Source organism: Psittacula echo, assembly GCF_963264785.1.
Source record: "Psittacula echo genome assembly, chromosome: 3".
Lineage (NCBI taxonomy): Eukaryota > Metazoa > Chordata > Aves > Psittaciformes > Psittacidae > Psittacula > Psittacula echo.
Genome location: NC_137736.1, coordinates 30,540,133 through 30,552,926, shown reverse-complemented (window position 1 = coordinate 30,552,926; position 12,794 = coordinate 30,540,133). Strand labels below are relative to the sequence as shown.

At 43.0% G+C, this 12,794-nt stretch overlaps 1 protein-coding gene across 1 annotated transcript in view; it reads right to left on the bottom strand.

Annotated features, from left to right (window-relative positions):
• Positions 1 to 8,103: 8,103 nt before the first annotated feature.
• The window catches only part of MRPS6 (mitochondrial ribosomal protein S6), a 46,212-nt gene continuing 41,521 nt past the window's right edge, over positions 8,104 to 12,794 (bottom strand). The window contains exon 3 of the mRNA XM_080614023.1: positions 8,104 to 8,733. Within this exon, the coding sequence (XP_080470149.1) occupies positions 8,556 to 8,733 (178 nt within the window). The 3' untranslated portion in view covers positions 8,104 to 8,555. The remainder of the gene's footprint in view (positions 8,734 to 12,794) is intronic.

Here is a 12,794-nt window from a genome sequence, read left to right as displayed (position 1 = left end):
TCTTGTAGGTCTGATGTGCCAGGCCATCAAATCCACACAGTCCAGTTGTCCCTCTCCTCCACCTGGCTGGAGTCAGGACTCCTCTAGTCCTGGTCATAGTATTTGTTACTCATTTCTTGTAAATACGAACCGTAAGTCCCTTTATTAAGACTGGAAGTAAGATTAGCCCTTCTACTCTGTCTGGAGAACTGCCCACTGGAAACTGGAGCAGCAATCTTCCCACAAGAAACCCCTTCTACGATTGTTTTTCCTTGCAACTTATGCCACTTTTCTAATCATTTTGCCGACACCCCCTTCCCTACACTCTAATTCCAGGCTATGGGCCCTGGTATCCTAGCACTGGAGCAGCAATGTGAGAGTGTGCTCACCTGGACAACAGCTGACATCTTTTTTGCGTATCTCACAGCTCACTCAGGGATCAGGTGGTTACTGCCTTATTTATGAGTTCTACCTCCTCCCCCTCCTGTTTTATGATGGCCCTGCTTCAGAGTAGCCTGCCTCATCCAGTTCTTCCCCCTTCTTAGGATGAGTTTCTTACCTTAGCAAATGAGCTGACTTTCACATCCAGTATTTCTTCTTGTGTATAGATATATTGGCACAGGCTGGTTCTCTGGTTCAGCTGCAGTGCCTGTCATGGAGGTTAGAGTGGCTGCAGTGCCTGTCATTTTGTCATCAGATGCAGAGACCTTATTTTCCCCTTTAGGGTACTGAATAGCGTTGAGCAGGGCTTGGCAGGCATAGGCCAGGCCCCAGCACATTGCAGTGACTTGTGCCTCTCTGGAATCGCCAGGGTGACAAGCATACTTTTTCCAAATATTTTACTAGTGTTCCAGGATTCTGCACTTGTTCAGGGGTGGAGTTCCAACACTGTCCTAGGTATCCACTCTATCCCACACACCCTGCCACTATAACTATCCAGCCTCCGGGCAGATCTCTGGGTGATGTTCTTAAATAGTTGTTTAAGCTCACACAAGACCTGAAATACATTCAGGAGACACAGCAGCAGGAACATGGTTTAACCAGCCCAAGGATAGTCAAAATTCTCAAGAGCTATTGCAACTAGCCTGGAGGAGAAGGGGAGGGTGAAGGAGTAGGGGGAAGTGTCCCAGGAGCAAATGTAAAGAGTGTAATTATTAATAGCTCTGACAGATGGTACCCGAAGTACAGAGGTGATAGCAATGCTGGGTACAAACACCAGATTAATCACAAACCCCACAATTTTACCATATCATAAACCAGTGTTACCCAACACAGCAAAATGATAACTTTAACCCAGCCCCCAGAGGTGATAAACAGCACCACAGGGAACATACACAGCAAGCAAGGTGTGACATAATGCAACCCTGAGAAAACGCACAACTCAAAGCAAATAAAGCAACGTTGTGACCAGAGACTGTTAAACTAACACAGTGCTCTGGTCAGATCTGTCCTTATCTCAACCCTTTGAGGGCACCATAAAGGACTCCGGGCTGGCAGCTCAGCACCACACAGCCACTCGCTCACTGCCCCCAGTGGGATGGAGGAGAGAACTGGGACAAAAAAAAAAAAAAAGCAAAATTTGTGGGTTGAGATAAAGACACTCTCATAGGACAGAAAAGGAAGGGGAAATAGCAATAATGATAGAAGAATACAGAAAACAAGTGATGCACAATGCAATTGCTCACCACCTGCTGACCAATGCCCAGCCAGCTCCTGAGCAGCCGCCCCTGGCCAGCTTTCCTTCTAGTCTATATACTTGGCATGATGTCATATCGTATGAGATAGCCCTTTGGCCAATTGGGATTAGCCGTCCTGGTTGTGTCCCCTTCCAGCTTCTTGTGTACCCCAGCCTCCTTGCTGGTGCTCAGTGTGAGAGACAGAAAAGTCCTTGGCTTCATGTAAGCACTGATCAGCCACAAGCAAAACATCAGTGTGTTATCATTATTCCCATCCTAAATCCAAAACCAGCTACTAGGAAGAAAATCACCTTTATCCCAGCCAAAACCAGGATAGTTTGAGTGTGCCACCAACATGTAAGCCCAGGTCTTATGAGAAGTTCAAGTGGCTGAGCTGGCAGTCTCTGGGCAGAGATAGCAAATGATGTGGAGGTGCTTCTCAGGAGGCAGGTAAGGCAGGGGAGGAGGGAGGAAAGAAGGTGGCAGGTGCGGCACCAACACTCAGTAGGCTCTGTCTCCCTGTGCACACCACAACCCCTATGGCATATCCAAGGGCCATCAAATGGGCCTTGCTGTCAGCTCTATCAATCAGATGCAACTCCTGCAGACTGCAGCCCAAAGCACAGCCCGAGACATGGTAAGATCTTAGGACAACCTCAAGCATGTAAGTGCACATTCAACAGATAGGCACACATCTTTTAAAGCCAAACCTTGCCCATCAAACAGCAGTCAACAGTCCTTTCACAATTCTCTAAACAGAGAATAAAGTTTCCTTCAGCCACAGTGCAAATATCTCCCAGCAGGTCTGCCAGAATCTCCAGCCCTGGGAGAGAAACCCTTCCTAGCTCTATCTCCTGATTGACTAAATTCCTTTTCAGCGAAGCTTCACAAGGGTACCAGAGCAAACCAGTAGTGATTCTCCATGCATGTGGAACAGGGAAGAGCCACCACATCAAAGCAGGGGTGGCCACAACTGACCTGGAGGCCAGTTACTGTAGGAATCCCATTGTGAAAGTCTCCATAAACAAGCTGAGCATGACCAAAGACCAATTCCCCACCTTCCAGACCAGCCTGAAACTTTCATAACAAGGCCTTGGGGTCTGAAGTTTCTTGAAAACTACTTTTCCAGCCCAAGATTACGCAGGTTTTCCTTCCTGATGATAGTCCTCCTTCCCTGGCAGCAATCCTAAGCTCTCCTAATGCGGCTCAGATGAATCTGACCAGCATCATGAGTGCACTAGCTCATTTTCTGTTTCGCTTATTTTTTTCCCTTTTGGCTGGGTATTGCTGTTACATAATTTTTTCATCAATATAGGGGAGGGCATTATTTATAGGGGATTACAGGGATTACCAAAGCAAACCATTTGCACTTTCCAGTGGCTGGTACAACTTGCGATATCCTACCCTGCCTCATAGTTAGCAAGTTGGAGGATCAAACAATTTTGGTTTGATTCTCCTCCAGCATGCTGATGCAGCACAAGTCTTATGTCTACACTTTGAGCGTGCTGGGCACAGACCCATACCCACCAGCTGCTTCCAGTACTCCTCTGTGCAAACACACAGACTGCTTCAGGGCAGGAGGGAGGGATGCGCTTTGGTTTCCCACCCCCAACATTCCTACACACCTCTGTGGCATGTACTTAGTGTGGGTCCCATCAGCTTCTCCACACAGACCCTCTACTCCTTTGACACCCTTCTCCATCACACTTTTCACCCACTGTGATCTGTTATGACCATGGCTGCAGCCACGTACTGCCAAACAGCCTGGCCCCATCCACTCTGCCACCCCAGTGTTACGGAGCCTTGCAACTTCTAAGGTGCTTACCTCCTTGACATTTAAAGAGTGTATTTCTTCCACCACATTCCCATTCAGCAAAAGAATGGGAATGATGCCCGTGCATTAATAAGATAATAAACATCCTGCTCTCTACAGTTGCCTCAGTCATGTATCTCCCAGTTATCAGTGCATACAGACAGAACAGATTCTATGACATTTTCATTCTGCTCATCACATACAAAAAACAGGGGAGCAGACAGCCTGCAAGAACAGTGAATATGCAACAAGCCTCCTCCACCCTGCCTCACCCCAATGCTGCTACCAAGGTGAATTGTGAAGGGAAACAAAAAGCCTTTTTCTCCCTGCATGTAACCTTCACATCATCCCTCAACAGAAAACAGCTGAACTTACCTCACTACCACAGTCAGAAGCTCCATGGGAGCCCTGCATGTGTTAGGTGTTCTCCAAGGTGCACCAACAAGTCCCTGCATGGAAGGGGATCATGTGACTCTTCATCAACAGAAGTCTGCAAACCCTGCTAAGGTGGCTAAAGGGAGAAAAGTGCATCAAGAAAGTACTGTCAGGATACATCTGCTCCAAGAATTCAGCCAGACACCTCTTACTGAATTCAGTGGAGCCAAAACTATCCAAACTCCCAAAACTATCCTCAATGTAAATGTGTCAAAGATCTTAATAAGCCAGATTTTCTGTGTGCCCCTCTCTAAACAAGGTTGACTTGGCAGCCCGAGCACAATGCAAAAAATAATAGGAATGAAAGCTCCCTAGGTTTACAGTGAGCATTACCTTCCATTAAAAATGCTTTTAGAAGGCAACCTTAAGTGCTCCAAACTGGAATCTGTCAATACATTACTCCTCATCTTAACCAGCATTCAATAAGTGGTGACTCCCACTCCTCTGCAGCACTGCACAAATAGCTGTGCAAAGGGGAGCAGCATTAGCCTAAGGTGCAGCTGCAGCCTACATGTTTTTAAAGGTCTGTTGAAGCAGCACTAAGAAAGCAACAGATCACATAGGTCACAGAGACTAACACATTTTTAAGCTTTCTTCTGTGCAGCAGTTGGGAAAATGCATGTTTTGGCACCGCATCAATTCACACTTATCCTATCTAAACCTCAGCATTCTAGGAAAGGACACAGTAATGATTTCCTTTTAATTTCTCTTGTTCTGCTTCAGTGGGTGGAGGGACATAGCACCAGTCTCCATGAATTTATTAGGCATCTCATTTGCTATAGCTTGTGTTTTTCCAAGAGCTCTTCAGTCAGATGTGATGTGAAAATCGTGCCAGCAACAATGTTTGAAAAAAGTGAATCATGAGATCAAAAAGGCCAATAAAAAGAACTCACTTTTTAAACAGTACTCATGAGTTTTAAGCCTGGGATTACATGCTACAAGTTCAAAGTATCTGAAAGTTTTGCCTTAAGATTCTTGAACATTTATGCCGGAGACAATGGCGTGCTGGACAGACCCTAGGAGCTGCTTTGAGCAGAAATAATGTGTGGCAGACTGGTCATGTCTTAATAGAAAATTCTATGACTCCAACAGCACTGCTTTAAATTTCCAAGTCTTCCTCATAACAGAGCATAGCAACTTACTAAACAGAAACTGATCTCATTAAGTGACAGGTGATGTGTTTCAGTGATCAAAGCCTAGATTCGACAGTAGGAGTCCATGAGTCATGTCAACTGTTGCCATTCTAATTATTCCTCAGATGATTTCCAAAACAATACATCCCTGTGTGCTTGCTCCACCCAGCTCAGCCTGCAGCTCTGAAGTAGAAGCCCAGCAGACAAATGGTTTTCAGAGTGCCATTAAAACATTTAGTGATAGAAGTATTCTGCTGACACTGAGGATCCTGGAATTCTTTAAGCTCATACTATCAACAAAAGGGCTCTTGACAGACTAGTCAGCTATACAGAAGATGCACTCTTGGTCCATGGGAGCAAATCACTGCATGCACAAACTTTCTGGGGTCCAGCCAGTGGCAACACAGAGTGCTCTGCAGAGTGCCTTACTGGTGCAGCATCCTCTGTCTACTGAAGAAACCTCCAGAGCTCGAGACTGAGCTGAGAGAGACAAGATCAGGAAAAAAGGAGTGATTAAAGACATACCTCAGATCTTCACCATAAAACCACTTGTGCCTGTTTGTTTGCTGAAGGTTAAGACGGAGAAAATAAAACACTTCTGAGCCAGGAGAACTGCCAGTTGTTATTTTAATACTTACCCAACTCTGTGTATCTCCACAACCCACAAACAAGAAAACCAGAGTATCTAGGAGCATAAAGCTACTTATTTTATACACTCAGAAACATAATCTAAGGATGGGATGAAGAGCTTCACTACTGGATTCTTTGGTAAACAAAATTTAAAGTACTGGTATTCAAACCATTTAGGCCTTTGGGAATGCCAACGGAGTTTGACATTTTAGGTATTTGGCCACAGTTTGGCTGCACAGGCTCTTCTGGCTCTCCAGTGACACCGCAGTGTCCTGAAATTCTAGTCTTGGAGATCAAGAGTCGCTCACAGCCTAGTGGGAGAAACCAGCTACAGACAATCAAAAAGGTAAACCCATCTGAAAGACGTGCTAAGGTTTCCTTTCCTCCGTGAAGACAATTTATGATCATTAATGGTACAGTTACTAGCTTTCTTCCATGGCTTAACTCAGAATGTTTGCTCAAACCCAGTACTACTCAAATCTTCTGATCTGCTCATGCCCATTCCTGTGTTTACAGCTATTGAGAGAGAAGGCACACCCAAAATAGCTACCTACCAGTCTGGGTGGCTGACTGGGCTAAACAAACTGCAAGCCAAGACTCCTTCCTCAGCCTCCCCCACCCCACCTGCTATTAAAACAGCAAAATAAAAAATGTTCATATTAGAAACTCTCAATTATGAGGAAAATAGCACATCCAGCTGAGAGCACCAAAAGGTGCACTACTGCTGATCCACTCTTGGGACAAGCTGGACTCAGCAGCCCAAGGCTTCTGCTCTTGACATTCATCAATCTTCTGTTAAGGTCAGAAATGGGTCCCACAGAAAGGAGGGGCATGAACGTCTGACTGACCAAAGGTCAGTTTCACAAGCTGACATGAGCTGTTAGGCTCATCTCCAATGAGCAGCTAGGATTTTCCTAATGAATGCAGGCTTCAACCTAGAAATTAGAAGCAAATTAAATGCAAAATTTATTACTATGCTGAAGGAAACTGAATAAAGGCAAACGTACAACATTCATATGCGTACAGCCTCTGTTGACCATTATCTTTGTTTTGTGAAGTTAGAAGCTTATATATTCCCTTTTCTATTCGAATGAAATCTAGGGCCCAAAGTCCAAACCAGAGGCAAAGTGACTTTAAACTAGTGACTTTAAAAAGGCTTTCTTTTCACATTCTATTTAATAAAAGCTTCTGAGAAACTCTTGAGTAAGACACATTACTTAAAGCATTCTGTGTTTCCCTACTTGTAGCTTGTGCTTTCTGTTGGGCTGCCAATCTGAATTTTCAGCAGCGCAACAGAAAGGGCAGCTCAGGGAGCCAAACCTGCAGCACAGACTTACAAACATAAGATCATACCTGTATGGAAAGAGGGCCTGTTCTACAAAGAAATATCATTGATAAGAAAAGCTCTGCCTGGAGCAGGCATCGGAGCAGACAGCAACCACATGATCAAAAGTGGCAGTAACTACAAAAATAAAAGCACATCTAATATAGAACCACCTTCAGTAAGCATGTAGTGCATTCCCTCCATTCTTCCAGCATTTTTTCCAGGAGAGGCAAAATGTGACAGTCTGCTCTTAGAAGAAAAGCAGATTGCAAAAACAGAAAAACACACCAGAAAACCAAACCCCACAAAACCACATGCATTCATTTCTCCTAAATAAAGACATACAGAAAGAAAGCTTCCTCCTTATTTTTCTAATGCATTTTTTCCTTTAAAAAAGAAGATACTTATAAAAAACCCCACTGGTTTCTCTCTCCTCCCTCCCCTCATTCCCCCCCCCCCCCCCAAAGTTCTGCATCCAAGAAAAAAAGCAGCACACAAACACCCCTTTTCCCCAAAAAAATGACCCAGCTACCTCCATGAAAGAGAGACAAACTCCTGATGAAATATCACACTAAAGAGTAGTCACACAAACAAGACCCATCACAGGTCTCTTGGAATCTGACCTTCGCTTCCAAGGTTTCTTTTACAGAAATAACTATACACACACTCCTTTGGAAGGAGAAATTGCCAGTGCATTCCTCCAGTAGCATGAGGGAAATACGGACATCCTCTGGAAACTACTGAATTTTTGTGAGACCTGCAGAAGCTTGTCCTACGTCATCTTCCATGTGCATTGCTTTTTTCTCTGTGTTCACAAGAGCGGAAGAAAGACAAAATATGCATTAAGACCTTCGTCTTGATGTTTTCCTCAGTTTGAAGTGTCCACCTGGATCTAGCTGATGGTAAAACAAAGCATCTGTCATTCTTCTGTTCATATACAAGTACAGCCATTCTTTAACCTGTCACTTGGAAGCTTCTGGCCTTTTCTATATTATTTTTACCTGTACTTTGAACAGAGTTATTACCTTAAAGAAAGCAGTATGATACATGTCTTTTGGCAGCATAACTTATTTTTCTCTTGTACCTTTTCTGCTTTAAAGAAAAATGAGTCAGTTTATTTTTAATCACACTTTTATTAACTTTTTCCAAAAAAAAAGCACAAAACCCCCCTCCAACAAATCATCCTATGCTGCTATATTTACACTGTAGATTTCTTAATCTCTTATGTAAATATACATATTCTGCAGTAATCTGTCTTTGGAAAAAGAATGCTATTTTTAGCATTCTGGTGATGGACAAATCTTCATTATCAATGTAATGCTCTAAGAAAAGAAAATCAATTTTCAGAGTTGTCAAATATCAAGATAAGCATACAGATTAAGTCTATTCAAAGTATTCTAAACAAAAAGAAACCTCAACTATTACAATAGCTTTAGTGTACTATGCCACACACTTATAACATGGCCAAAAATGATTATTTATAATGGACATCAGTTATCACAATTGTTTTCAAAAACAGGAGTAAAAAATTTTTTAAAGGTTTCAAACACACTATTGTGAGTATTTCACTTCTTTCCAACTAGTTTATCATTATAGTTGACTGGGATTATGCCACTGCATTCTTCTGTCTTTGATAGAGGATGCTTTATAAAAGCACGTCTAATTACATCAATATCACGTCCTAAATGATCCATCATGGTCGTTACAATCGTAGGTGGGGCCTCTAAGTCTATCAAAAAATACCTGCAATGAGAAACATACACACAATGTAAAAAAAATACCTGTACTGCAACAACTTTAAGTCATGTAACTGTTCTGTGGGATTTCTTGAATAAAATTTTTTTGCTTACATTTTGGTACCAGAATTGTTATAATAAAACCTCGGTATTACCTTAATTTCAAATAAGAAAAATTCAGTTGAAGCAGGCTCAGCCTGAGCTCTTCTTTGTTGTACAGCACTGCCTACCCAAGGAGATTAAAGAGAATTTACTCTTCTTGTACCTATTACATTCATTTCCACCTCTTGATTTGAACAGTCTTTCAAAAAGGTGAGGTGACACATTCATTTCAGTTACAGCATGCATCCTCCTTCTTCGAATTCATGACACTGTTTCTTTGGGGAACAGATGCCAGTGTGAACCCTCTCAAGCTTACATATATACAGGCACATTTCTTCCTTAAAAGTTCTGCTTTGGAGATGAATGGAAATTAAAAAATTAAAAAAAAGGGGCAAAGGAAACACAAGGAGATGGATTTACCCCAAATCAGGCACATCTTTGATGGGAACATGGCTTAAAGTTTTAATCTGAGGGTAGGAGCTGAAGCTGTGTACTCTGCTTTCACAGCTGGGACTTGCCCTGCTGCACTTGTGGGACTGAGAAGGTCTTACTTCCTCACATGCACAGCACGTATAAAACGCAGTGTTTCAGGTAAGTGCTTCCTGCCCACCCCAAAGATGTCTTTGACATCTATAAAGAAAAAGCCAACCACCTACCTACAGGAAAGAACACTGCTCCCCATTAATATCTTAGGTCACTGAGGTTACCACTGCAATGAAGCTCCTTTGCTGAAGAGCTGCACTTTCTTTCTGAGCAAAACTATAATTTTGGCAGAGGCTTTCAAAGCTCCAGTACACCCAAACAAGCAAAGCAGTCTACTGCAATTCAGGAGTCCCATTTCAGACAACGGACACAACTGAAAGCTGCACACTAACTTAATCTCAGATATGCAAATTCAGATCCCATCTTTTAATACGAGATATACCTTAAATTCATTAGCAACATAAGGTCTACTATTCCTGCAAGTTACGAGCGACCTAGTGACAGCCATCATACTAATGTGAAAAAAGGAGTGAGCCATGTCACTGGCCATCCATCCTTCCTTGAAATGCTGTGTATGAGCTAGTAGCACTGTCAACAGAGCTGTAACACATTTGACTGCGTTGGCATGGCACTAACTACCGTAAAGACACTACATCTGCCTCAGAAATCCAGGTGAAGAGAACTAACCCCTCGTTTCCAAGACTATCAGTAATTTAAAGGTTAAATGTACAGCACAGAACTTGCCACCTAGCTATTTCATTTTCATCTTTACACATCTTATGAAAGCTCCTGTTTCCTCCTAGTCCACGCAAGCACACCTCCCCATGAAGCATCAGTATAACCTGAAAGCAATATCCCTTAATTGAAGTTGTATTACCCAAGCAAGATCAAGCATCCCACTTTGATTTAACAATTGTACCTAACAGAGAGGACTTTGTTCTGCAAGAGGTATGGATTCTTACTAAGCCAACGACAGTCCACCTCCATAAAGGTAATGTTGAAGGGCAAGTTTCCAAGACCAGAAGCTGAACTGGGACTCTGAACAGGAAATACAGGAGATGGGGTCATGAACAATGAATCTGCTCATGTTCTTTATGCTCCATGGAGTTCATTTTCATCCAACTAATAGTGCTACATCAAAAACATTACACACAGCAGACCCACCGGGCCAGAAATGACTCAAGCAACACATGCTGGATGACTGCACAGGGGTGGAATCACCTATGGAAAACATGATGAAGACGCTTTTCTCCTTAGCCAGACACAGAATCACAGAATGGTTTGGGTTAGAAGGGACCTTAAAGATCATCCAGTTTCAACTCCCTGCCAAGAGCAGGGACACTTTCCACTAGCCCAGGTTGCTCAAAGCCCCATTCAGCCTGGCCTTGGACACCACCAGGGATGGGGCAGCCACAGCTTCCCTGGGCAACCTGTTCCAGTGTCTCACCACTCTCACAGTGAAGAATTTCTTCCTAATATCTAATCTAAATCTACATCTAGTCCTGAACCTCTTACACAGGCATCTGCATTAACAGCCACAATTCATTTCTGAAGCCTTTTTCAGAAAGGCCAGGCTAAAGCACTGAATTCTTGTACTCAAGGGATCTGATAGCAAAAAAATCTCCCTGCAGCCCACATTGAGGCAACGAATGCTCCAGAACAGACGCCCAGCCAGTGTGGGCTGCAGCCTAGCATCTCTGAAGCCAAGGGACCAGTGCCAGGTCACGTCAGCAAAGGTGCTGCTCCTCCGACTGCAGAAAGGCTACTGAAAGCTACAGGAATAATTTGCCTCAGGATGAATTTGGAGGAACTCTGGTGGGCTCAGTCCTCCACACAAATCCTCACAGGCTTCTATGGGGAACAGGATTTGGCTTAATATATTTGGTAAACCAAACCTACTGTTTGGTTTATCAAACAGCCTACTGTTTTCTCGTCTCCAGAATTAAGAGATGCCACCTGGTTAAAAGTTTAGGGAGAAAAAACAATTTTTAAGCTTGGACAATTCATTAGAAATGGTGCACAGCAACATCTGAAGGATGCACACCCCTTAAAAAGGGAAAGTCATTTTCTGTTAAAGCCATTAAAAGCCACTGGTAAATTTAACAGATGACACTTTACTCTTCCCCTTGGGAAGAAGCCTTCCAGATCCTCTCACAGTTACAACTAACAGGAAGGAGGATGAGGGGAGAAAAATCTAGCTAGTGATCCTCCACCACTTTCATGCCCACTTCCCTTAGCAGAAGCATTCATTCGGATTGCAATCTTTGCCCTCTGCCGCACCATTTTATCGCTCCGTTCCTCAAGAATTTCATTTCATTTCTGCTTGTGAGTCGTACGCTGCTTTTCATTGTGTTCCTAAAACAGCAATAGTTTTTTTTTCCTCCAAAGGCTGCTCTGCAACTTTGTGCTTTCTCTCACATTAGCAAATGGTGGAAATTTCCACTGACGCACTGTTGATAACTGAAGGAGAAGGGGGGGATGGGAGGATGAGCTGTTACAGCATATCTTTATGACTCCTCGTAGAATAGGTATTTTATCTGAGGGTACAGAACTGCAGTAATTGGGGACAATGTGAGTTTTTAAAAACAACCACCACTCTTCAATGTTAACAAGCAATGATTGCCTTCCTGTGCCAAAAAAGAGAGAAGGAAAAGAGGGCCAGCGTAGCAAATGTTATTTCTTCATTAAAGAAAGAGAAGAAACTAATGGCTGCAAAAGCAATAACCAAACACAATTGACAATGCAAGCCCTGAGGGGATCTGGAACCTCTTCCCCCCCCAAATATACACATTTAAATTGGCTGTCACAAGGCCATGGGGTTTTTTTAACCCACCCTCAATGAGGCTTGCAGCAACTTTCATTTCAGGCAGTGATCTATGACCCAATACACAATGCTGTAGCTACTGTTTGTGTAATAAACAAAACCAAATCCCAGTAAGACTTACAGATAGGGAAAAATACAGGAATGCGGGAGGGAAACCACCTCATTCCTGCAAGCAAAAATGCAAAAGCATTTAGATTCTCTAAGAGTCAGCCAAGTCATCAGCAGAGAAATGCAGGAAAATTCCATTGATTGACTATGAGACCACAGTTATTTTTGTCATCCTGCTCAACTGTAAATAGAAGGATGATTTAAATACAGGAGAGCTCAGTGAAACATTAAAACAATGCATTAAATGAAAAAAATGATTAACATGATATATGATCTCAAATAAAGGAGGACACGTCTTTGTATAGGAGAGAGAAGGAGAATTGAGGAAAAGATGCCAGGTTTCATTTATCCTTTTTAGCATATTCAAGCCAGAAATTGAACCCTGAGCCATAAGGATACTCAGATATTTTGCTTTCAAATGGACAGTCTTAGGACTTCAAAGAACTCTGAAAAGCACCTGGATTACGACTCACTTTGAAATCCTCCTAGAATGTATCTCTGTCGACCTGGGAAGCAGGGGGAAAAGCACACATACGGTGGACTTCGAGGAG